This window comes from Carlito syrichta, unplaced genomic scaffold (genome assembly GCF_000164805.1).
Source record: "Carlito syrichta isolate Samal-C Ts95f unplaced genomic scaffold, Tarsius_syrichta-2.0.1 Scaffold308277, whole genome shotgun sequence".
Taxonomy (NCBI): Eukaryota; Metazoa; Chordata; class Mammalia; order Primates; family Tarsiidae; genus Carlito; species Carlito syrichta.
Window position 1 is genome coordinate 510,536 of NW_007252373.1, and position 25,907 is coordinate 536,442.

Below are 25,907 nucleotides of genomic sequence, written 5' to 3' on the forward strand. Positions count from 1 at the left end.
ACGTTTCTGACTACAAAGTCAAGACCTCTATTACATGCTCTCCTGGCTTTATGGCCTCTTAATGGTGGTTGCTAGAGCTGTACAGGTACGTTTCTTTGTGTAGGTGCTCGGTGAAGTGTGTCTCCTCACTCGACTGTGGGCTACATAAAAGCAGGAATCGTGGCTGGATTTTGCTCCCCATGGTATGCTCATTGCTGTGCCTGGCTTCTTGTTGTAGGTGCTTGCTAAATGTTGGTTGGATGAAGGGATATTGAATGAGGAATAAAGACCAGCAATAGGTGATTAACTATAATGAAGGCACCTTCCTTTTTCATGTGTTTTCCATAATAAGTTCAATGCTGTTTAGCAATAAATCATTGCTTTGCATTCTACTGGGTCTCCTTGAAATGGCAAGAACATGCACACGAATGAATTTGTAATATTAATAATTTCAAAACCATACAACCTCTCCTTTAAAAGTATAGAACCTAGACATGCTTATGAGCTCAGTTTTGGCCTACTTAGTTCCTTCCTTCCTCTAATAGTCTCTCTAGGACTAGTTTTTATAATACAATTTATTTCCCAGTTCTTCCTCTAATCCTGGCAACCCTGAGGTTGTTAAATCACTTGTGTTCCATCCCAAGATTGTGCCACAGAGAACAGAGTAACAGTAGATATCACTAGGCACCACCTAGAGAAATGGAAATGAAGCAAAACTTGCTTAGGTTGTGGCCAGTGAAATCTTTGTTGCTTTGACTTGTACCTTCCAACTAAAAACCAACTAGCAAAGATTAAAGGAAGGAAGAGAGAAACCATGTCTTACCCCTTCACTCTGTCTTCCATTAAGACTCTCAAGTATGACTCACCATGTCCTATGATTACCCTGTTAACTAAATGATTAGTTTTTCTGTTCTATTTTTTCCTTACTTAAATATGGATTTCTTAATACTGAGTTCCTGAGGTCTTTTACCTTCTCAAATATTTCACAGTGCACTCTATTTCTTGAGTCTTTAAGCACCTTAGGATTTGCAAACAGGTGTGCCTCTTCACTCTGGCAGATCAGAACTTGATTCTTTTAATATTTCAACGAAAATTATAAAACCTCAAGAAACAGACATGGATCAAAGGGTTTCAACTTGTCCTTCATTCACTATCTAATTACCAAAGCTTTTTCTAGAATTCTAACTAAATGTGGAATTCTTCAAGTCAAATCAGAGCCTGCTTCTTCCATGAAGTAGGGCAGTTGATGGATAGATGTCCTGATATTGTCCAGGTAGGAGAGCTTGAGATGGGGAAAGGAAATTCCTCCTTCTCTTTTGTTACTTTCCATATGGCAGAAGTCATACATGCTTGCTTCTCCAGGTTCTGTTATAGAAACATAAAAGGAAGAAACAAGCATGACTTCTAATCCAAGACGACTTGTATCACAGAACTGGAGTGTTTTCCTCATTTACCCAGATAGGCAGCTTATCTTTTGGAAGGCCACAGAGGCCTTAATGTTTTCTTTAGGAGCAACTGGCAAATGGTGATGTTTGTTAGGTCCATTTACTTCCTTTGAAAGGAAAAATATCTTCACAGGCTGAATAATGTTACAACTCCAATGGAAGGACTTTTCCCAAGATCCATAGCACTAAGACAACTATAATTTCTTTGGCTTTTTATTTGTTTTTCTAATCTTCTGTAGTTCAAGTCTTTTTTTACCTTAAAAAATAAAACATGCGCACACGCATATATTTAGTTTAAATTTTTTATTTCAATAGCTTTAGGGGCACAAATGGTTTTTGGTTACATGGATGCATTGTATAATGACAAAGAAACCTGGACTTTAAGTGTACCCACCACCCCTACCTGTGCACATTGTACGCAATAGGTGATTTTACCTCCCTCCCACTTCTGAGTTTCCAACATCCATTACACCATTCTCAATATCTTTTCAGATCCTTAGTTTAGCTCCCACTTGTAAGTGAGAACATGCAGTGTTTGATTTGCCATTCCTGCACTACTTAGGGTAATAAAATCAATGAATTTTAAATTAGCTCTAAAGGAAATACTTTTGTGTGTTCACTATCCTCTTAAAACACTGAAACTGGGGCTTACATGAATGGGTGATTAATCTCTAAAAACTTTAAAATCCGTAAAAACATTGTTGGTTACATTTTGCAAATTTGCCAAGAATAGGGAACTTAAAATAATAAAGGAGGAGAAAAAAGCCAGGGTTATGGTTCAGTGTTGTGAAATTTCCAAAGTCATTTGAAGAGCCAAAAAGAAACACATTCCGTGGTATTTTCACAATAATAAAGGATTTCAGAAGGAAGCATTATCCTTAACAATCTTCATTAATCTTGATGATTCTTTGTCCTTGTTCACTAAGAAACTGCAGTCACTCAAAATCTATAAATGATGGCAGCAAAATAAATGGGAATATAGATATACTAATACATCCTCCTCGTTTGATTTTAGTGGAACTGAGTAGGGAGAAGTACTTCCCTGGCAGGAAATTATAGAGGTGTGTGTGTGATTCCATATATTTGAAAAGAAAAGAGATATGTTGAAAAGATTGGAAAGCAATTGGGACATGTTTTAGCTTGGTGGCCTCAAAACCATTGTTCTGGGGAAAGAAGGCCTGGGCAGCAACCCAGCTCACTGGTGTTTCAGGGTTTTGAAGCCCTGGGACCTGGTCCCCCTTTTGTTCATTGACAGTTACCGGTGTTCACTGGTCACCCAGCTGGGTGCTAAGAATTCATAGAATGAGTGTCTTGGAGATTTGAAGAGAGAGATGATGAGGAAAGCAAGGAAGGCACAGGTGGGAATAGAACTGTCAGTTCAAACTTAACTCGTCCCTGCCTGAAGCATGTCAACAGGAAATGGCCAGAGTTCCCGTATATGTCCTAACAAAGAACATTCTGTTTGAGGGTTTCAAAAAGTCCCAGATAGCCTCTTCTGAAATATCCATAACATTAGTGCAATGGAAGGGTGAAATATTAATTAAGAAAATAAAGGGATATTTTTCTGTATTTTATTTATTACTAAAAGAGTAGAAGGTGAGGAAATAGGCAAGTAAAACTTATAATATGTTCTGACCATCAAAAGTCTTCTGTACTTGATATCCTCCCTCTGTTGAAAAAATTATGCTGACAAAGAAATCAAGACATTTTGAGAAAGATCTGAGAGAGATATATTATGAAGGTTAAATATTCCATCAAGCAGGCATGACTTTCTAATAAATATTAAATCTCTTTTGAGTTTTTCTGAATCTTTCTGTATTCTGGTGCTTTGGCATGAGATGTTGGTACAAGAAACAGATGTATTGGTTTTCCCAACAGCAAGACCAGATTCCGATGGATTCAGGAGAGCAGCTCCCAGAAGAACGTGCCTCCATTTGGCTTAGATGGGGTGTACATATCTGAGCCATGTCCCAGTTACTGCAGTGGCCACGGGGACTGCATTTCAGGAGTGTGCTTCTGTGACCTGGGCTACACCGGTAAGGCTGAAGGGATGTGTCTGAAGGTGTGCTTGTAAAATAGTTATCTCTAGTTGCTATACTTCATGTTAATCTTCCAAATAAATCAATTATGTGTTTATTCTTAAGTCTAAGCACTGTAGGAATTTGCAATCCAGGCACACAAGGTGCTAAGATATTGTGTAGTTTTGAACTGCCCAAGGAAGAAAACATGATAACACGAAGTTTAATCCCTAAAAAAGACTTTCAAATTAATAATGATAATAATAATTGACATTACTTGAGGCCTTACTTCATGCCAGGCTTTTTATTGCATCTCATTTAATTCGAGCAATAGACCCACGCCACAGGGCTTTAAACCGTGATTGTATTTAAGGAAGCTATGGCACAAAAGAGGTTTAGTAACTCTTTCAAGGTTACACAGCTGAAAGTTCCTGGAACTTTCAGCTTACTGCTCCGGGAGTAACTCGTCAAAATCCAAACCCAAGTTCTTAGCCACTTGGCTGCATGGTCTACCTGAGCTATTTATAATACTTTCTATAAGAAATGTAATTTTGTACATTTAAAATGAAAATGCAACTTACAAAATGATAAATCCAATACTGCCAAGGAAAAACTTTACAAGAAAATATTTTCTGACCACAGTTACCTTTGGATGTTGCTATAAGTAAAAAATGAAAAAGGAGCTAAGATTAAAGAGTAAAATTGGAGAAAATATTATAAGCTTCAAAATCTTTTTTTGAATATTTCCTGGAGACAACTTCAAAAGTCTTCTTCCCAGCTTTTCAGTGCTCTGGTCTTCATCTGGCGCATGACCAAAGACAAACATATGCTGTTGCAGGCCTTCTGTTGAGAGTGCTGTCACTCGCAGTTTCAAGAGTTTTTTTTGTTTGTTTGTTTTTTTAAAGTCTAGGACTGTCTCCACTTATTGATCCTATAATAGAAGAACAACAAATGAGCAAATTTTACTGTGGACAAAATCTGCTCTCAGTTTACACAAATTCTCAGTAGCAAGAACTATGGAAATGTGTGGTTACCAATGTCTCTCTTTATTAAAAATAACTAAAAATTACAGGCCGGGCTCGGTGACTCAGCCTGTAATCCCAGCACTTTGGAAGGCTGAGGCGAGTTGATTGCCTGAGCCCCTGGGTTCGAGACCAGCCCAGGCAACGTGGTAAGACCTTGTCTCTACAAAAAAAAATCAAAAAATTAGCCTGGCATGGTAGCACACACCTGTAGTTCCAGCTACTTGGAAGGCTGAGGTGTAAGGATTGCCAGAGCCCAGCGAGTCTATACTGGGGTGGCCGTGAGCATGCGTGCCACTACACTCCAGCCTGGGTGACGGAGTGAGACTCCAACTCAAAAAAAAAAAAAATTACAGAAGCAGAATAGTGTTTTTGATGATGGCTACCTTTCAGGCATACGATTGTGAGATACAGATTTTCATGTGGCTTCTTTCTCCTAATACCTGTGCCCATATGTTGACTATACTTTCTAATGCTTAGTGATTCCAACAAAACATCTCTCCTGTGTATTTCTTTTTTCTGAAGCTGCACAAGGAACCTGTGTATCAAATGTCCCTAATCACAGTGAGATGTTTGATAGGTTTGAGGGGAAGCTCAGCCCTCTATGGTACAAGATAACTGGAGGCCAGGTTGGAACTGGCTGTGGCACACTTAATGATGGCAAATCTCTCTACTTCAATGGCCCTGGGAAAAGGGAAGCGAGGACTGTCCCTCTGGACACCAGGAATATCAGGTATGTAGTTAATAAGTACACGCTTCCACAAACATAGTATGTACCACTATGTGGTCTAACCTAAATCATTCTGTTCTGTTATTGGGAGTTTTCATAATAATGGTTTTATATAGGGATCTTCATGTTCAAAATGAAGATAACTTTAGCTCTATAATAAAATAGGTAGTTTCTACAAAACTCATACCCACAATTCATCCATCCTTGTATAGTCATCACCAAGGCCTTTATGTCTAGTGTGTCTCAGCTTGGTTTTCTAAAGTTTGATGTGATTATGAAAACTACGTGGTACTATATCTTAACGTTGCATGAAACAAAGATTTTTTCAGGCTTAAATTCTATGTCCAAAAATGATGCATCCTCATTGATCTAGGTTTATTTGTTCTTAGTAAAAAGCACCCCCTGAAATTTAAAATACCTACACTGCCACCTACTGGTAAAATAAAGAACTGTTTGGTTTTTTTAAGGTCAAATGAAATAGTAGCACACCTAAAATAAAAGCAGGCTTTTTAAAATCAATTAAATTATTTAAGAATTGGAAAAAGGAAATGGGAAAAAATGTTTAACATTTTTTAGACCATCTCCTCACTAAAATATGGGGCTCTGTGTCGGTTTTTTTCTTCCTTCAATCTTAGACTTTCCTCACTAAAACCTGGGATTCTGTGTCATATTTTTTCTGCCTTCAATCCCTTTCTTTTTGCATTGTTCTCTCAGAGATGGTCTCTCAGTTACTGTGAACTGAGGCAAAATTTACATCACACTGACTGTCAGTTCTGAATAATTTGGCCAACTGAATCTAGATCAGTAATAGACAGGCAATGATTTGACCCTAAGCAAATATAGTGTTTAACTTCTTAATGTTAGATTTCTCCTCATCTTGAGTTTCCAAAGATGGCATTAACTGGATTTAAGGAATTTCCATTTTAATGATTTGATTAAATTATACAAGATGGCATGATAAAACAGGGCTAGGCAGTTTCCTTTTGTTTAGATCATTATTACAAAATAAAATGAATGGTCATGTTAACTAATTATTTCTAAATGGTTATAGAATTAGCTTACCATAATCTGTGTAGTCTTTGTTTGTCAGATGCCCTCTGAGTTTAAAAGTAGTACTTAACAATTATTGGAGTTTTGTTTATAATACATCAAAATGCAAAGGGTTAAAGCTCTTCTGAACTCACCTATTTGTAAGTAAACTAAAGTTTTTCCCCCACAGACTCGTTCAGTTTTATATACAAATTGGAAGCAAAACTTCAGGCATTACCTGCATCAAACCAAGAGCTAGAAATGAAGGTAAGCTGCTGTATTTCCATAGAAATTACAGCTACTATTAGCAAATTAGTCCTTTTTCCTTCCAAAGTTTGGTCATGATTCTGCAAACTGATACATTACCCTGGATCATCCCTTCTCTTCTCTCTTTTTTTCTTCACAGAACAGGTAGCCACATGGAACCATGATTCCTAAGATTTCTTATCCAAATCCTTAAGCTTGAAAAATATCATATCTGCTCTGGGGGTAGGCAGGATCAAAGGAGCATTTTTTAGGGAACACTATTACTTTCCACTTTCCACAGGGAGGCAGAAAAGAAAAAAAACAGAGGTTCTCATATTCAGTATGAGGACTTGAGACTTATTTGCATAGGGTATACTGAATGTAGATTATACTCTGCTTCTGTTCATAAACATTCTGAGTTGACCAGAATCCTTGTGTAGAAGGAGCAGCTCTCGGTAATAATAAACATTAACTTTTATGGACACCTATTATATGCAAGACACCATTCCAACTTTTTGACTGGAGCTAATGCATTTTAACTCCACCATATCCCTTTACTATAAGTACAATTATTAGCCCTATTTTAGCTCATTTGTAGAAATGAGACACAGAGAGGTCAAGTAACTTGCCTATGATCATGAAGTTAATAATGGGTGAGTCAGGGATTCAAACCACTCACATTAGCTATAGAATTTATACCTTAACCATCATGCTATACTGCCTCTATCCTTGCCCTCAATTCAAGTCTCCCTAGGCACCCAAACCATCTTCTGCCTCAATGGATTCATTTCTGAAATAAACGCAAAAGACTTGAAGCATTGGTGGCCAGGAGCTAGCAGATATGATCGGATTTCTTAAGGGACCTTGAATGTGAGTTGATTCCTAGCACAAAATCCATGAGCTTCTCAGATGAGTCTTCCTCCAAACCTTGGTCTCAGAAGCAGTATGTGAAGAGTTTTGTGCCTTCTAAGTTTGTTATTATCTCAGGTATGACTGTGTAAAACATATTGACTTAAACATTACCTATTAGTCAGTAGAGTTACTGAGAACTCTTTTCATCAACTCTAAATTTTTTTGACCTATCATCATCAACTGAAGGTTTTAATGACTTTTTCTGAGTATCTTGGTACTTTCAATCTAATATTAATAATTATCCAAATGATTTATTTGCTGAAGCTGTATAGAAACTTTTAATTTGCATTCCCTAATATCTTCAACAAATGTTTATTAAAGTTCTGTTCCATGTCAGACACTCTTTTAGGTGCTGCCAATACAATGTCACCAAAAGGCAGATACGTCAGTTATAATGAGTTAGATTCTGCCGCAATAACAAGTAAGCTTCTGACTATCAGTGAGCTAAAACAAAAATAATTTCTCCCTTATGCTGCATTTTCTTCATGAGTCATCTAAGATCCTCATTCCAAGACCCAGAATAAGATGCAGCTGCCACTGGATTCTGGACATTGCCATCCATGTGACAGAGGGAAAGACAAAGTGTGATGAAGGAGATAAGAAGCACAAACCTACAGTGTGCTAGCAGGAAAAGGACCGGTGTGGCACTAACGGCCACCTTAGGGTAGCTTTTTAAAGAAGCTTTTCTCCTAGTGAGAAAGGTAAAATAATGAACAGTGAAGAAAATAAATAAGAAAATATTAGATTTTAATATTTAAGGGCTAGACAGAAGCAAATAAGCTGATGAGGTAGAAAGTAAACTTTTACAGGGGGAGATACTGATTTAGATAGAATAATCTGGGCGGGGGCTCACTGAGGAAGCGACATTTAATAAATTGAATTTGAAAGAAAATTTGTATCTACAACTCTTCTGAAAATTACAAATCCATACCCCTATCTGTGTATGACCTAAAGAAAATAAAAAAGCAGAAACCCTGAACATGAAATAGTAGGAAGCATCTGTCTATGACAGATAGGAGTCTTTGCTCTATATTTAACTTCTGATTACTAGTGCTATTGTCTGTGCTGGGAGGCAAATCCTCTTCAGGGTCCCTTTAGTAACATGTAACTTTTTCTCTGCTAGTCTTGAGCCACTTTCCTAAACTCAATGCTGGCCATGTAATTCACATCCCACAGGCATTTCTTAGCCTTTCATTGAAAACAAGTTGTTAAAATGTAAATCTGCTTAAATCCTTGAACAAATCTCTTCCAGTGATGAAAGTAAAGATTCTTTACTTACTCAAGCTGAAGCACCAATTTACATATTTGGAATTAAAATCAAAATTAGGCTATTTTCAATAAGACTGGGCAGAGTGCAGATGGAGTAACAGTTTAAAAAGAGAAATGCTTCACATGCCTTAAACATTCGGTAGATGAGCTAAAGGCTCGGAGTGTTCGGATGTATACTATGTTAGATAACACAGCTAACGATGAGGCTCAGCAACTGAAATAAGCTATGGATACTGCTATTTCCCTTTCTCGCATTCCTCCACTCTCTCACACTTACCTGAGAGGCCCTCTTCCCCCACCCCCCTTCTTTCTTCCTTCCTTCCTTCCTTCCTTCCTTTTTCACCAATTTATTTATTTATTTTTAAAGATGTGGGGTACATTTCAGGGTTAGGTATACAAATGTTCATTATGCAGGTACCCTTGTTGATGAGGTGGGCCCCCTCTCACCTCTCCTGGCAGTTTCCCACTACTGCCAATCCTTTTCTTATAGTATTATGATCATTGTTCAAGGTCCACTTATGAGTGAGAATGTGAGATACTCAGTTCTTTGTTTCTCCGATAGATCACTCAGAATTATAGACTCTAAGTCCATCCAAGTTGCTACAAAGTTCATAATTCTGTCCTTCTTTGTGGCTGCAAAATATTCCATCGTGTATATGTACTACATTTTTTTAATTCAGTCCTCTTTCGATGGGCAGCACAGTTGATTCCATGTTTTTGCTATTGTGAACAATGTTGCAATAAATATGCATATACAGATATATTTTTTATAGAGTGATTTGAGTTTCTCCAGGTATATTCCCAGTAGGGGAATTGTGGGGTCCTAAGGAAGGTCGATTTTTAGATCTAAAAGAGGCCCTCTTTTGTTGTCCTTTGGAATGGGGGCCCTCATCTCTGCAGACATTGTTACTGCTTCAAGGTGTATGTGACACTCCTAAGAAAATATAATGATCACAATAGCAAGAACCTGGAAGCAACCATGCTGTCCATCAAAAGAGGACTGGATTTTACAAGTGTGGTACATATACATGATGGAATACTACGCAGCCATAAAAAAGAACAAAATCATGAATTTCACAGCAACCTGGGTGGACCTGGAGTCTATAATACTGAGTGATCTCTCACAGAAACAAAGATCTGAGTATCACATGTTCTCACTCATATAGTGGACCTTGAACATCCAGTGTAATGCTATAAGAAAATGACTGACAGTGGTGGGAAACTATGGAGGGGAGGGGAAGAGAGATGGAATTAATGGTAGTAAATATGTCTGGGGATGGGGAGACACCTCTTATCAGCAAGGGTGCCTGAACGGAGCATATTTATATACCTAACCCTTAACTGTACCCCACAATATCATTAAAAAAAATTGATTAAAATTAAAAAAATTAGCCGGGCTCAGTGGCTCAGCCTGTAATCCCGTGCCTTTGGGAGGCTGAGGTGAGTGGATTGCCTGAGCCCACGGGTTTGAGACCCGCCTGGGCAGGCGAGACCTCATCTCTACAATAAATCAAAAAATCAGCCGGGCGTGGTAGCACATGCCTGTAATTCCGGCTACTTGGAAGGCTGAGGCGGAAGGATCGCCGGAGCCCAGCAGGTCGAGGCTGCGGTGGCCGTAAGTGGCCACTGCACTCCAGTCTGGGCGACAGAGTGAGACTCCAACTCAAAAAAAAAAAAAAAATTAAAAAAATTAAATTAAATTAAACAAACAAAAAAAAAACCAATTGTTACCATTGAGGGAACTGAGTAAAAAAAAAATACTTGGATCTTTTTGTGTTATTTCATTCTGCATGTTTACCTGTAATTACCTCAATAAAAATTTCAAGAATATAAAAATTTTAAAAATTAAAAAAAAAAACACTGCAAAAAAAAAAGAGAAAGAAAATATAATGAGGAGAGAAGCAACAAGAAGAAACCAAATGAAGCATGTACCTTCTGAGCTGTGCCTCTTATACTTTAATGTGCACCTGAGTCATTTGGGAGCCTTGTCAAAATGCAAATTTAGATTTAGTAGAACCAGAGTGGTATGCTACATAACAAATTATTCTAAAACTAAGTGACTTCAGGCATCAAATATGTGTTACTTTACAGTTTCTGTGAGAAAGGAATTTGAGAGCAGCTTAGGCAAATGGTTCAGGCTCAGGATTTCTCATGAGATTTCTCAGGATTTCTCAAGACAAATGCCAGGAGGGATGCATTCATCATAAGACCTAACTAGAGCTGGATTCACTGTTTCCAAGAGGGCTCACTTACATGACTGTAAGCAAAAGGCTTCAGTTCTTCTCTGGCTATTGGCAAGAGGCTTCAGTTTTTTACTCAGCAGTCCTGCCCATAGACTGCTTGAATGTTCTTACTACATGTGGGCTGGCTTCCCTCAGAGTGGGAGATTGGAGAGACAGCAGGGAATAAAAGGCAATGCCCTTTATGACCTACTCTCAGAAATCACACACCATCACTTCCACCATATTTTATTCACTAGAAGTAAGTTACTAAGGGAGGAGAATTCAGCTCTACTTTTTGAAGAAAGGAATGTCAAAGAATGGTGTGGATATATATTTAAAACCATCACAGGTTTTAAAACCTGTTCCTAGGTGATGCTGGTGCTGGTCTTGGACCATATTCTGAGTAGAAGATACCAGAAAGGACCAGCCAGACTTTATTCTTATGATGCTTCATATCTGTTACTATAAACTACCTTTTGAATAAGTCACCTTGAAATAACTACCTAAATAATCTCTCTCTCTGTGTGTGTGTGTCTCATATTACTAAATGTAAACCATATTAACACAAATTAACAGATGTGAGAAAAACTAAATTTTGAAGTGCCAGCACCCTCAGCCATCCAGCATCACAGTAAAAAGCCCGTAAGACATATTTTGGGCAAACATCAGAGACTAGAGACTAAAGCTTTTGCCAGACACTCCTCTACATGACTAGAATAAAGACTAGAGACAGCCCCACTTCGGTTTTCTTTATGAACGTCAGTGTGACTCTGTTCCTTTCCCAGCATGTGGGTCTCACCTTGATCAACTAAATGTCTAACTCTTCTTCCCTACACCTGTATCCAGCATGCTATCTCCTCAAAGCGTTCTGTTTTTTGAGCTATTTTTATCCTTTCATTCAGTTTGATGAATTCTTGTATATTAAATATGGTAGGTTTAACTCTCCTGAGAGTTCTAATTGTAGTCTGTTTGTCATTTTTGTGCCTCGCATTGTTGAGTCTCCCTTTGAGTCTTCATTGTGTGCTATTGATTAACTTAAACAGTTTTCTTTAAAATAAGCATATATATATGTATATATTTAGCCTTACATTTTATTGTAATACTTTTTGAGACTTTACTTTAGTAAACTCTTTGCTATACCCAATATGATAAAGGAATTGAGAAGTACTAGTTAGTCAATAATAGGGAAATTAAAAGGTTGTATATACCATACATGATTTCCAATTTTCCAAAGGAGTTACAATATAATAAAATTAAAATAACCAATATAATTTTGCTGAGAATAATCTCTATGAATACTCAATGAGTAGTTTACAATTTCTAGTCATAATTATGAATATGCAAAGTCAGTCTTAGGAACAATGAGGGAATAGGCAATTAGATCAATACCCTCTATCACTCTGCCCTCTCCCTCCAAAATACATATATAAAACTGTTCCTAAGACAGGCACAGTGTTGTTTCTAACATGGGCATTGATTTATACCTAGTCATATTTCATATTTTTATATATGTTACATATATGTGTTATATATATAATATATAAGTATATACGTGTGTGTTAGTGTGTGTGTGTGTATGTAGTCCCACAGTTTTGTCCTTAGTAACTTGTTACTTCTTTCAGCATTACCCCTTTTCTGTGTCCTCTTTTTTAAAAAAAAAAAAACTGCTTCTGCGAGGGGTAGCACATGAGATCCCTTGCACTTTAAGGTGCAGTTCCCTGGATCATATTACCCTTGTGACAGGTGGAGGGGCACGGGTGGATGTGACAAGTAAGGGGGGGAAAGGTGATACAGGGAACAGAAAGTCATAACTACATTGGAGAGGAGTGAGTTTTTCTGTACTAATTTGGTTTCCCTTCGGCTTCAGTGACCAAGGTCTGACAGTGTGAATTGCGAGTAAAAGGATTTTTCTGCTTAATAGAATTTCAGCCTGAGCAGTGCTTCCTGCCTAGTGCTTCGGCAGCAGAATGCTACTTGATTTTGTGCCAGGGAGATTGAGATATTTCTTCTGAGTATATAATAATGATATGAGACTTTGTAATGTTCAAAACAGAATCTGAAATTCTAATACATGATCTGGAGCAGGCTTTTATGTTCTTCTTACCAACCTACTCATCCCTCATACAAAGCTGAGTGGTCTTTAAGAGAGCTATGTATTTTTTTCCTCCATTTCCTGGGAGCCAGTGCATTAGAAACTGTCAAGAAATTGATGAGCCTTCAGGTCGACTAATTCATTCCTTGGAAGTTAGACGAATGTGCCCTCATTCTATGAGACACAATTTGAAGTCACTGCAGTTTCACCACTTAAGAAATACTGTTCCTTGCCTCTAGGAAAATGTCCAAGTAACTGAATTTATGTCTTTTAACTCAGGGCTTATTGTTCAGTATTCAAATGACAACGGGATACTCTGGCATTTGCTTCGAGAGTTGGACTTCATGTCATTTCTCGAACCACAGATCATTTCCATTGACCTGCCACGGGAAGCAAAGACACCCGCAACAGCATTTCGATGGTGGCAACCGCAACATGGTAAGTTACTGCTCACTCCAAATTTCCTGGTAGCTTTTAGATGCTACAGTATCCACAGCCACTTTGTGTTATATGTTTCTTAATTGCTGTCAATTTCTAGACAATTTGATTTAAAAGTACAGTCATAAAGATATTCATATTGCTATGTAATGAACCTTCTCTAACTGCCTTTATTCATCTGATTGCAGGCAAGCATTCAGCCCAATGGGCTTTGGATGATGTCCTTATAGGAATGAATGACAGCTCTCAAACTGGGTTTCAAGACAAATTTGATGGCTCTATAGATTTACAAGCCAACTGGTATCGAATCCAAGGAGGTCAAGTTGATATTGACTGTCTCTCTATGGATACTGCTCTGATATTTGCTGAAAACATAGGTATACATTACCACCAAATAAGGAGAGAATATTTGATGAATTAGAGAACTAAAGTAGTTAGCACTCAAGAGGAAAATATTTAATGCAAAACTGTGTGCCTAACTACCTGTGCTGAGAGAAGTTCTTGGGAAAAAAGATTTGTATTGTTCTCCTATAACTTGGTAACCCCAGGGACTCAGTTTTTGTTGGAACTGTCCTTCACAGAACATGGAGTAAGGTTTCTTAAAAGTAGAGCAAATCAAAAAAGTCTCTAGGAAGACATTCCCATGTTTCATAATTTGCAGAATTACAGGGAAAAAATAAATATTTAAAGTGGTAGCTCTCCCAGTTACCCTAATTTGATCATTACACGTGCATGCATGTCTCAAACTATCACACATACCCCCAAAATATGTACAGCTATGCTATATCATCTTCTTAAAAGATTCGCGTCAGCCCTTTTCCAAGGTGGTAGTGCTTTTCAGGTTAGCAGCCTTCTATATTTCTGAATCCATGGTGACCAAATAAAAACAGAATGTAAGAAGAAAAATCAAAGCACATATGAGGCACTAAACACATGCCATGACTTTTGTTTGCTGTTGAAAATGTTGATTATAAGCATAAATGCCAAGTAAGAAAAGAGCGCAATTATATGCTGCCATTACACTTTTGGTTTTTGTAGGAAAACCTCGTTATGCTGAGACCTGGGATTTTCACGTGTCAGCCTCTACCTTCCTGCAGTTTGAAATGAGCATGGGCTGTAGCAAGCCCTTCAGCAACTCCCACAGCGTGCAGCTCCAGTATTCTCTGAACAACGGCAGGGACTGGCATCTTGTCACTGAAGAGTGTGTTCCTCCAACCATTGGCTGTCTGCAGTATGCAGAAAGTTCAATTTACACCTCAGAGAGATTCCAGAATTGGAAGCGAATCACTGTCTACCTTCCACTCTCCACCATGTGAGAATTGTCATTTGGCTACATGTCAGAACTTTGGGTGTCTGTCACTTAATTTGAAAATAATTGTAATTCCACTTAGGGATTCTATTATTCTTTCCTGATAATTATACATGGAAAGTGCCAAGAAGAAAAAAAATGCAAGATGCTGTGGGTTGCGGTTTTTAAATGCGGCTAGAGAAAAGTTTTATAAGCCTGAACTTTTCTGATTTTTGGCAACATAGAGAGGTCCACCAGATACAGTTTTTATGCTGTTGTAAAAATAAGTCTCTACCCACAAACCCGACTGACACTGATTCACATTAAGCAGTCTGAGAAATTACCACACATAGGATAGTACCCTTAGTTTTTTTCATCTTGGTACCACAATACAAATGAAAGGTTGGTTCCTTTGGAATGTGCATATCATTTTGCATATGTTTTCCCCTCCCTAGCATTTCAGATCACACTCAAGAGCTGTACTGACTTACAGCAGGCTTCCACTTTTGTGGCATAGGCATGTGGATATTTAAGGATCTTTCTAGGAACTGATGTGTGCTGTGGTGACTGGTTAGAGATGGTGTCATCCTGGTACTGCTGCCCACAGTTTCTTGCCTCTCCCTTCCTGTGCTTTGTTCTGAATAGCAGGGAAATTGGCCTCTGCAGATTGCATTCCCCAGCCTCCCATATCTGCAGGCAAGAGATTGGAAGGTGGAATTAGGGAATAAATCAGGGTATTCCTCCCCTTCCTTTTCTGCCTCCAGTGTATCTTGGCCAACTTATGTGGCTCCATCTCCCCCCAGATGGCCCTCCAGGTGACCTTGATCCCTAGGTATCAGCAATAATGTCTCCTCCTTGTCCCTCCAGCCTTGGACTTGTAGTGAGTGGCTTCCTGACTTTACTAAATTCTGGTTTCCCCAGTACTCTGTAGGCCTCTCAGTTCTACCACTAACTATGCATCCAGTTCCTTGCATCACATTCTTTCTGTGCTAAATCTTTATAGTAGTTTCTGTTTCTCCGGTTCAATTCTGATTCAAAGATGCTCAACCAAATGGCAAGAAAGAAGGCAGGAAATCAAAGCATTTTAGTGCTTAGCCTGACATAGTTTCCTTTGACTACTAGAGCTTTAAATGGTGCTTGCTTATCCCCATTTATTTTTTATTCAGAAACATTAATTGAATATCTGTTGTGTTTTAAGCATTCTGATATTAAATGAATTAAACTAATGCCAGGATCCTAATATATTATTAAAGTCCTGCATTGCCTGACTTTAATATACATTCTGAGAAGTGTATCATTAAGCAATTTCATCATCATGAGAACTTGGCCTTGACAATGAATGTCTTGGGAAACACTGAAGGGTGCTCAACAGAGGGATGATGTGATTTGATTTCCATTTTAAAGCCACCTTGATGTCAGCTATGTCACAGGAGGATTTGTGTAGGGGAAACAACAGTACCTGGAATGGTGCTACTGAAATTCTATATCAGGTAGACAGGGCTTCACATTCCAAATAACTGACTAACAAACTTCAGCTATGCAAGCTGTTCCTTAATGAGGGACCATTACTGTTGTTTGGTGGGCTGTATCTATTTTTGGGTAAAATAGTCTTATGACCAACCCAATACACTCCAAATAGTAGATTGCAGAAACAATAGAAAATCACGGAATGCCTCACACCATTCTAGGTCCTCAACTTTAGAAAGGCAGAATCTCAAGCACCAAATCAGAGAGCAGAAGTATCATAGGGCTTCCATTTACTCTCAGAAACCATGGAGGGGCAGCAGAGTAGGGAGCTCACTGCCAAAACTTGGTAGCATCCTAAATGTTCTTTGTTCATCTTCAAACTCTTTCCCAGCACTGAATAGCGTAAACAGCCTGAAAGCAAAAAGGGAAATTCTGCATGTATTTTAGTATTTACTAAATCAATAGTTCAAAATAACTTTTCTGCCTCTCACGTGTGTTTATAGAATCTCATATGAAAGAAGTGGTGAAATATTTAAATAGTATGTTTTCTACTCTCCTGTTTATAGGTCAAGAGAAAACAGCATCAGCCAGGCAAAGTGGGGACCAAAGGAGGCCCAAACTTTACTTGTACAATGTCCATTTGTATACCTAATCCTGAATTATACCCCACATCTTTAAAATAAAATATTTTTTAAAAGAGAGAGAGAAATTAGAATGTACTACTTAGTAGGAAAATAAAGTGTTTCAAAGAGGAGGCAACTGGAAAAAGGCACTTTAAGGGTAAAGGGAATTAAAATAAATGTCCTTGTGCCCTCAAAGTTGCTTGTCAAATCAATGGTGTGTTTTCTTGGTTAGTTCTCCCAGAACCCGGTTCAGATGGATTCAGGCCAACTACACTGTGGGAGCTGATTCCTGGTCTCTTGATAACGTTGTCCTGGCCTCAGGGTGCCCTTGGATGTGCTCAGGACGAGGAATTTGTGATGCTGGACACTGTGTGTAAGTTATTAAAACTGGCAGTTTCATTCCTTGCAATGCAAAAATAAAAATGGCGTGTTGAACTCATGACAAATAATGCCTTTTCTCCACTCTCTCTCTTTCTTAGGTGTGATCGGGGATTTGGTGGACCCTACTGTGTTCCTGTTGTTCCTCTGCCCTCGATTCTTAAAGATGATTTCAATGGAAACTTACATCCTGACCTCTGGCCTGAAGTTTATGGTGCAGAGAGGGGGAATCTGAATGGTGAAACCATCAAATCTGGAACATCTCTCATTTTTAAAGGGGTCAGATAAGATTCTACTTCTCTACACTACTATTAACCCTCCCTTCTTCACTTCTCGTTCCCCACAAATGTGTTTCTGATTCTGTTCAAATGACATGTTATTTTATACATAGTTATTGACTTCTAGCCCAAACTATGTTTCTTCTTCCATTCAGTATAGTTATTTTTATGATCACTTGAACATAAAATTTTTCCCCTGCTTTGGTGATCATTTCTTCCTTAACCTTCTTCTGGAATTACATTTATAAATTTATATTAATACAATTTTTTAGAATCTAGACTTATATAATCTAGAATTTTATGTTATTACATATTTAACTTGCAATATTCTTAAAACTGACTTTCTGAAAGGTCTTTACTTTTTCTTTTCTTCCTTTTTTTGTTTCTTTCAGTAGAACTCTCTGATGACTTTAAGAACACCAAATGTTTAAGTCAAGTTAAATAACTTTCTTAAACAATGTTAATATATTTTTGTATTTCAACCTACATGTCTGGTTGGAGAGATGTTAAACAATTGTGTGAAACTCTGTGTTAAGCTGGCATACCTCCATATGTGAATACATGCTACATTCCATCTCTGTCAGCATGGGGAAATTGAATGATCTAGGTGTGCAAATGACATCTTTCACAAAAATCTGCATGGGTTCCTATGCAACCTTAATTATTAACACCTAACATTTAGAAAATTAGACACCTTGGAACTATTTCAATTATAGTTATTAGATACCAATTATCATCTTTGTTTGAATCCAGATTCCCCTCAAGTTTTCGATGAGAAATAAAAAGTGTTTAGGGCCTAAGAGATTTGCAAGACCTTGAGAGTTTTGAGGGACTGAAGACATTGAAGTAGAACATTTCAGAATGGAATCTCCTGGTTTGTGGTTTTAGTCTTGTCTAACGTTAGCTTTCGTTACCACTAACTCACTTCTGATCCATTTGAAGCAGTTGACAAGATTAAAAAGCAGAAGCCCTATAACTTTTCATGATTCAAAGATCTTTACCTGCTACATTTTTAAGCAGTCGAATTTTCCTGGTGCTTAGATCCTATAAATGAGAAAGACACACAGTCTTCTATAGTTTCCCTTTAGCCATCCAAAAGCAAGAGCAGCCAAGCATTATATGTGTTAGACATATTATCTATCAGCTCTGCAAAATGTAGAGAGGGCTCAGCATGTGCTATTCAGTAGGTTGCAGTTTGACCTAGAAAGGCATTCGTTCGTGAAAAAGGAAATGATAGTTTCTTTTTAATGTTTATAGATTCAGGAGTACTATCAGCTATTAAAATAGCTTGTTGGTTGCAGAAGAATTCCTCATACTTAGCACAAATGGATCGCTGAACCTGGAGAAAGGAAATGAAAAGAAACCTTTCTGTGTGAACTAGAATATATGCAGCAATCGGACTTGACAGGTCCACCACATAGATATCAATATCAAGTGCTAGCCCATAAGCAAATAATGCAAATTTGAAAGGAAGATACTTTCATATTACAAATCACGCTCATTTTCAACAAATGCAGTGTCAAATGAAATGAGTCCTTTTATTGGTGACTTGTATTTGCCCAGGGAAACAATTTTATATTTTCATTCCATAATTAAGGGGGAGGAATAATAAAATTCCTTTATCTTGATGATAGCAAGGTATATTTATTAGCTGAGTCTATCAACTATCTACCTCAAAGCTTTTTCATCCCAAGCTGAGGAAGCCAGCTTTCCTCTCAACCTCAACTTCTACATGGCACCAATTTGTAAAAGAATTTAAGGCTTGTAAGTATATAAGGAAGTGGGTCAAGACATGAAGACATGGAGGACATGCACTGATGAGGTATCATGGACTGAGCAGGGCAGTGTATCGGGCATAAAAGAACAGCAAAGACTGAAAATATAAGACTTTTACATGGCAGGCATCTATGAGTGAATCACAATGCATGAATCTGTGCTTTGCGAAGTTATGAGATGGGAATAAATGCATTTGCTTTTTCATTAGAAATTCAAATGATTCTGAAATTCTAAACTTTACATTATTTGATTTTTTTCTCCCAAAACCAAAAAAAGATTTAATAAACAAAACATTGGTATCTTATGAAGGTTAGATGATAAGGTTCAGAATCTGACATATCTGGGTTTGAGTCCTACCATCACCATTTATAAACTATACAATCTTGTACCCCTCTGAGTTTCAGTTTTCTTATCTACAACATGAGAATAATAGCATCTTTCTCTTGGTAGTTCTGGATTCTTTAAAGAAGTGAAGTGTCTATTTTATAACCCAGCATGTGTAGACACTCAGTATATGATTGCTATTGTGAAACTTGCTCTACTTAATTATTTATTTTTTTAACTGTTGAGGAATGCAGTCTATAATAAATGTGAAGAAGAAAAGAAAATATTTGCACTTTCTGACTAAAATTACATGTGGTATTTGTTAGCTGATAAGAAATCAGTTGACAATGTCCACTCAGTATCATACAGCGGTGCATCCTTGAAGAGTCACTTCATTCAGAAGTTGCAGCTGAGAAAGTACAAGTCCTACTTGGACCTTAGGACGTTTACATAGTGAAATTCTATGTTGCTGGCTTTCATTGCAATCCTTTGTACACACGAAGAAAAAAACTTTCTGAGCTGTCAATCCCAGGCAACCAGAAATAGTTAATTAGCAGAAAAAATTACTAAAGCAAATGTGATCTCTTTCCTTGCCCGTTGGCTTCTCTGCATGGATGGTTACAGCCTGAGCATGGGGACTTGCCTTAGTTATGCCTTATTTAACTTGACGGACTAGGGGGTGTTGTTGTGTCAGCCTGAATGAAAGCCCCCGGGGCTGTCAGAGCGTCAGAGTGAGCAAAGGAGTAGTAAGTTCCTAAGACTCCTTAGAACCCTGAAAAAGTTACCTATTAGTTCTTGGCTTCCAGCAGGAGCACTTGGCACATTTTCCATCTGCTTCCTCGTTACTCCTCTCACAACATGCTGTGATCAAAGGAGGCTATTTTTAAAAGGGCCTGTAGATATGTAATGCTATCGTTTTTGCACTGCCTTTTATAAAAGTCACAGCAAAGTCTGACTTACAGTTGAGACAATGAAATTGTGTTATTCAGGCACTGGAAATGAAAGCCATTAAGAGAGGGAGAACAGGGACCTTTCAATTTTTCCTTTTAAACTGAACAAAATTTGCTTCTTGGTCATTATGTGTATTTATTACTTAAGCTAATGCAAGTGGAGTATATAAAATCAAAGGATTATAATTTTGCAAATGAAATAAGGCTGCTTAACATGTTTGTTTTTTGTTTTCAGGAAGGACTAAGGATGCTTATTTCAAGAGATCTAGATTGTACCAATACTATGTATGTCCAGTTTTCACTTAGATTTATAGCAAAAGGTGAGTCATTTCTATGGGTATGAAGTCATGATTTTTCTTCAAGAAAATTTCCCCATGTACCATTTCTCCTTTACAAAGAAATAACAGATTTAAGGCCTGTAAGTTTTGTTATATGGAAGAACTCAAATATATTTGTGTATATAAATGTTCACAATTTTTAGATATAAGTTTATCTTAATATAAGGATAAGAAAACTACTGATTTTAAATAATTTCATTTAGCTTTAGTAATCATATTATTTCTATGGTAGCTAAATTTATCATTCTGTCCCTGAGTCTTTCTACCACTACTTTCTAGCTATAAGAATTTTAAGTTTAAAAAACTTTAACTACTAAAAATTTGGGGCCAGGCACAATGTCTTGTGCCTATACTCTCAGCACTTTGGAAGGCCAAGTTTACAACCAACTTGGGCAACAAAATGACACCCTGTTTATCTCTACCAAAAAAAATGTTTTTTTAATTAGCCAGACAAGGTGTGTGCACCTATAGTCCCAGCTACTTAGGAGGCTGAGGTGGGAGGATGACTTGAGCCCAGGAGTTCAAGGTTGCAGAGAGCTATGATCACACCATAGCACAAGACCTTGTCTCAAAAATAATAATAATAATAAATCTTGTTCTTTTACAGATGTGAGTTTTTTTTAAATCCTACTCCTTGTCATTCTGGTTTTTCATATTAATTGAATAATTTTCTTGAAAAAAATGTCTTTGTGGATACAATAAATTTTCAAGTAGTTTTCTGTCTATATATGAGATTTAAATGTTTGGCCCTTTGTAAAACTGTGATGCTTATAGAATCAAAATCTTTGAGTGCAGTGTTTCCTAAATACAGAAAGATGCATGTGCATATATCTAAGAGAGAAAAAGAGATATTGTGTGCAAGTCCTAGATTGCTGTGTATTCTGAGATCTATTCTTTCAGAAAACCCAAACTGTCATCTCCTTAAATTGCTTCAGAAGCATTTGGCCTACAAAGACTCTATATAAATATGTCAGCTTATGCACTGATGCCAAAAGAATCAGCTAAGAACATACCATTTCCCCATTTTTATCACAGTACGTTTTATGCCTGTGTTGTCTTCTTCCTAGGTACCCCAGAGAGGTCTCACTCTATTCTATTACAATTCTCTGTCAATGGAGGAATCACTTGGCACCTGATGGATGAATTTTACTTCCCTCAAACCACCAATATACTTTTCATTAACGTTCCCTTGCCATACACTGCCCAAACCAACTCTACAAGATTCAGACTGTGGCAACCTTATAATAATGGTAAAAATGCATACTTTCTCCTGTGATCAGAACTGACAGTGGCATGTTGACATATTTGTTTCTAAGGTGTGGATGAAGTATTTGTCAACTCAGTGGCTTGTCTATTCATGGCACTCACATTTCACATGCTTCACTTTCTAAATTTTTATTTTATTTGTGGGGTACATGTGAGGATTTACTACATAAGTCAATTGCATGCTGGTGTGATTTGGGCTTCCAGCAAGCCCTTTCTCGCCCTGCTAGTGGACCTGGTACCCAGTGTCTGGTTGTGTGCCCCCCTTGTCCCTTCTTCTTCCCTCCCTCCTTTATCAATGTCCAGCTTTTGTTGTTCCTAACTTTGTGCTCTTTTATCCAGTGATCAGGGACTACTTATGAGTGAGAACATGCAGTATTCAGGTTTTTTTTGTTTCTGTGGTAGTTCACCTCAAATGTGGTCTTGGTCTTCAGCTGCATCCATGTTGCTACAAAGGACATGATTTTGTTCTTCTCTATAGATTTATAGTATTTCTTCATGTATAGTATTTCATCATGTATATGTATATATAGTATTTCATCATCTTTTTTACCCAGTCCACTTTCAATAGGCTTCTGGGTTTTGCTATTGTGAATAGTGCTGCAATAAGCATACATGTGCAGGTGTCCTTTTGAAAGAGCAATTTATGTTCCTCTGAGTATGGAATTGCTGGATCTTATGGTAGCTCAATTTTTAGTTCTTTGAGAAAACACCACACTGCTTTCCACAAAGGCTGAACTAGCTTACATTCCTACCAACAACGTAGAAGCATTCCCTTTTCTCCACAGCCTAGCCAACACCCGTTGTTTTTTTACTTTTTAACAATAATATATTTCACTTTTGACAAGTCTCAATAAATATTTAAATATTTAACTTTATATATCTTTATCATCTCTTTATATTTGAAAACCTTTTTTCTTTTAAACTAGATCTCAAATTAGAAAGTTCTTTTCATGATGCAAATATTGCTGAATTCTGTCACAGAGCTAAGGGTTTTAAAAAATAGTCCAGCATTACCAATAGGTCTTCATCAGTGTAATGACATTTTTGTTGAACTTATTTGAGAATACATAGTTTTTCTAAATGTGGCATTAGTGATATATAACAACATTATAGCAAAACACGAGAGAGACTTAGGACAAGCAGAGAGTATCTTACATAAAATATTTTTATCACATGCACTTGCTTCACTGATAAGTTAAATGGAATGTATAATTTAATAGCATTTTCAAATTGTTACAGAAAATGATTCTACAAATTTATAAAATTTTATTGCTTCCTATATTTCTATTAACTGCTGATCATAAGGGACCAGACTTTACTAAGTCCTCCATTTAATCCCTAAATAAGCATAGAGATACCACATTAAACAGATTTTTTGTGGAAGTAACACAGAAATGGATAAGAAAAACTATACTTTCATCTCTAAAATTTAACCTGAGTATCTCTTAAGTAAAAAATAAAATAAAATGTTTAACTTATTGTGAACTATATATATATGTATGTGTATACATATATATATGTGTGTGTATATATATATATATGTATATGTATTTTGTATAGTCACCAAATAAAGATCCAAAAAAGAAATGTACCAGTTTTACAATCCAGAGGGATTGTCTTCATGTTGTGTTTGGAATGCTTATTTAAATTTTTTTCATCTGTTTTACCAACTGCTTTCAAAACAAGCTACTAGAATTAAAACAGTGATAGGATTAGAGACAGAGACCTGTAATTTTATTTAAAGCATCAGGTTATTTCTACAGGCCCCAGTTTGTAGATTCTATTTTACGTTTTGGGAGAATTTTACTAAAAGAAATCAGTGAAAGTGATTATTCATATTGTATTTTTTTCATCTTGGCAAAGAAAGAAGTAATCACAAAAAGAGATATTTTAAAAAAAGAAATCAGTGAAGAAGCAACCTAGAAGAATCTTGACATTCATGCTTGGCATGGTCTTATCACCTTATTTCAAGCTCAGTACAAACAGTGCTTTGTAAAGGCAGCCTGTGTTTTGTCCATTTTATTCTATGACATCTTCCTTGAAACACCCTGCCTCAATCACTGAATCAAATCTTATAATAGTGTAAGGAGTGATTTTACTATATTTTCTATATATTCCCACATATATAGAACCTAGGTTTGAAAAGCATTAAGAAAAAAAACAGAGAGTATTGTATGTCACAGAATACTTTTCTTCTGTATTAAATAGATAAAGCAAATAAATGCAATTGTATGTCAGGACGGTGTTTTACTGACCATAGTCCTTCGTCCCGACTGAAGTATGGTACTAAGAAGTCACAGGTTGACCCTAAAAAAGCCACGAGTTGTTCCTTGAATAGACTAGTTAGTACACCTTGGTTCTAAGTTTGCTGCCTGACGTCCCATTCTCACAGATCACATGTCTTACAGATTCCTCTAAGCCACTAAAACACAACTCAAAGCCCACTCTTGCCAGTGAAGGGCCACTGTGATTGGAAGAGCAGCACACTTTCCCATACATTATATGCAAAGCATTGCCACAGCTTTCTGAAACTAGTGAGGTAGTTCCATGCTGTCACCTCATTTTTTCTTTTTTTTCTTTAAATGCATTTCTTTATTATAGAGTTGTGGGGTACAAGTGAGGATTTGCTACATAAGTAGGCTGCATGCAGGTGTGGTTTGGGATTCTAGCTGGCCCTCATTCCCCCAGTAGTGAACCAGTACACATTGTGTTATTACATGCCCCCCCTCCCTCCTCCCTCCCTACCTCCCTACCCTAGCAGTGCCCAGTGACTGCTGATCCCACCCTTGTGCTAATGTGACTAGTGATCAGGGCCCACTTATGAGTGAGAACATGTGGTATTCAGTTCGTTTCTATGATAGTGCACTTAGTATGATGGTTTCCAACTGTATCCAAGTTGCTGCGAAGGCCATGATTTTGTTCTTCTTTATGGCTGCATAATACTCCGTTGTGTGTATGTACCACATTTTCTTTATCCAACCCAGTTTCAGTGGACATGTTCCATGTTTTTGCTTTTGTGAATGGTGTGGCAATAAACATGCGTGTGCAGGTGTCTTTTTGGTAGTCTTTTTGATGTTCCTCCGGGTATATTCCCAAAAGAGGAATTGTTGGTAGAAGATCAGTTTTTAGTTCTTTTAGGAATTGCCACACTGCTTTCCATAGAGATTAAACTAACTTACATTCCCACCAACAGTGTAGAAGCTTTCCCTTTTCTCTGCAACTGCACTAGCACCTGTTGTTTTTTTGACTTCTTAATGATAGCCATCCGTACCAGAGTTATGTGGTATCTCATTGTAATTGATTTGCATTTCTCTGATGATCAGTGAAGCCAAGCGTTTTTTCATGTGTCTGTTGCCTGCTTGAGGGTCATTTTTTGAGAAGCGTCTGTTCGTGTCTTTTGCCAACTTTTTAACATGCTATGTCAGTTTAATGTGGTGGCAAGCTTAATTTTCTTCATACTTTAATCACTGTAAACATGCTTATGTGGTTTATCTTTTTTTCCCTATAAAGCATATATGTAACCTGCTGTTAACAAGTTCCTTTTGTCCTTTACTTTGTTTCAATGAGTAAAAATATACTCCTGATTGTCATCATTGGAAAAACGTGCTTTATCCAAAAATTCCTTAGGTAAGAAAGAAGAAATCTGGATTGTTGATGACTTCATTATTGATGGAAATAATTTAAACAACCCTGTGATGCTTCTGGATTCCTTTGACTTTGGGCCCAGAGAAGATAATTGGTTTTTCTATCCTGGTGGTAACATTGGTCTTTATTGCCCATATTCATCAAAGGGAGCACCGTAAGTATTCAGTTGAGA

General features: G+C 37.3%; 1 protein-coding gene across 1 annotated transcript in view; it reads left to right on the forward strand.

Moving 5' to 3' along the window:
* The window catches only part of RELN (reelin), a 534,724-nt gene that overhangs the window by 423,296 nt on the left and 85,521 nt on the right, over positions 1–25,907 (forward strand). The window contains exons 28-38 of the mRNA XM_008065395.1: positions 3,303–3,460; positions 4,990–5,197; positions 6,414–6,490; positions 13,244–13,402; positions 13,591–13,779; positions 14,441–14,714; positions 17,013–17,153; positions 17,260–17,437; positions 20,722–20,806; positions 21,892–22,074; positions 25,718–25,889. Of these exons, the coding sequence (XP_008063586.1) occupies positions 3,303–3,460; positions 4,990–5,197; positions 6,414–6,490; positions 13,244–13,402; positions 13,591–13,779; positions 14,441–14,714; positions 17,013–17,153; positions 17,260–17,437; positions 20,722–20,806; positions 21,892–22,074; positions 25,718–25,889 (1,824 nt within the window). The remainder of the gene's footprint in view (positions 1–3,302; positions 3,461–4,989; positions 5,198–6,413; positions 6,491–13,243; positions 13,403–13,590; positions 13,780–14,440; positions 14,715–17,012; positions 17,154–17,259; positions 17,438–20,721; positions 20,807–21,891; positions 22,075–25,717; positions 25,890–25,907) is intronic.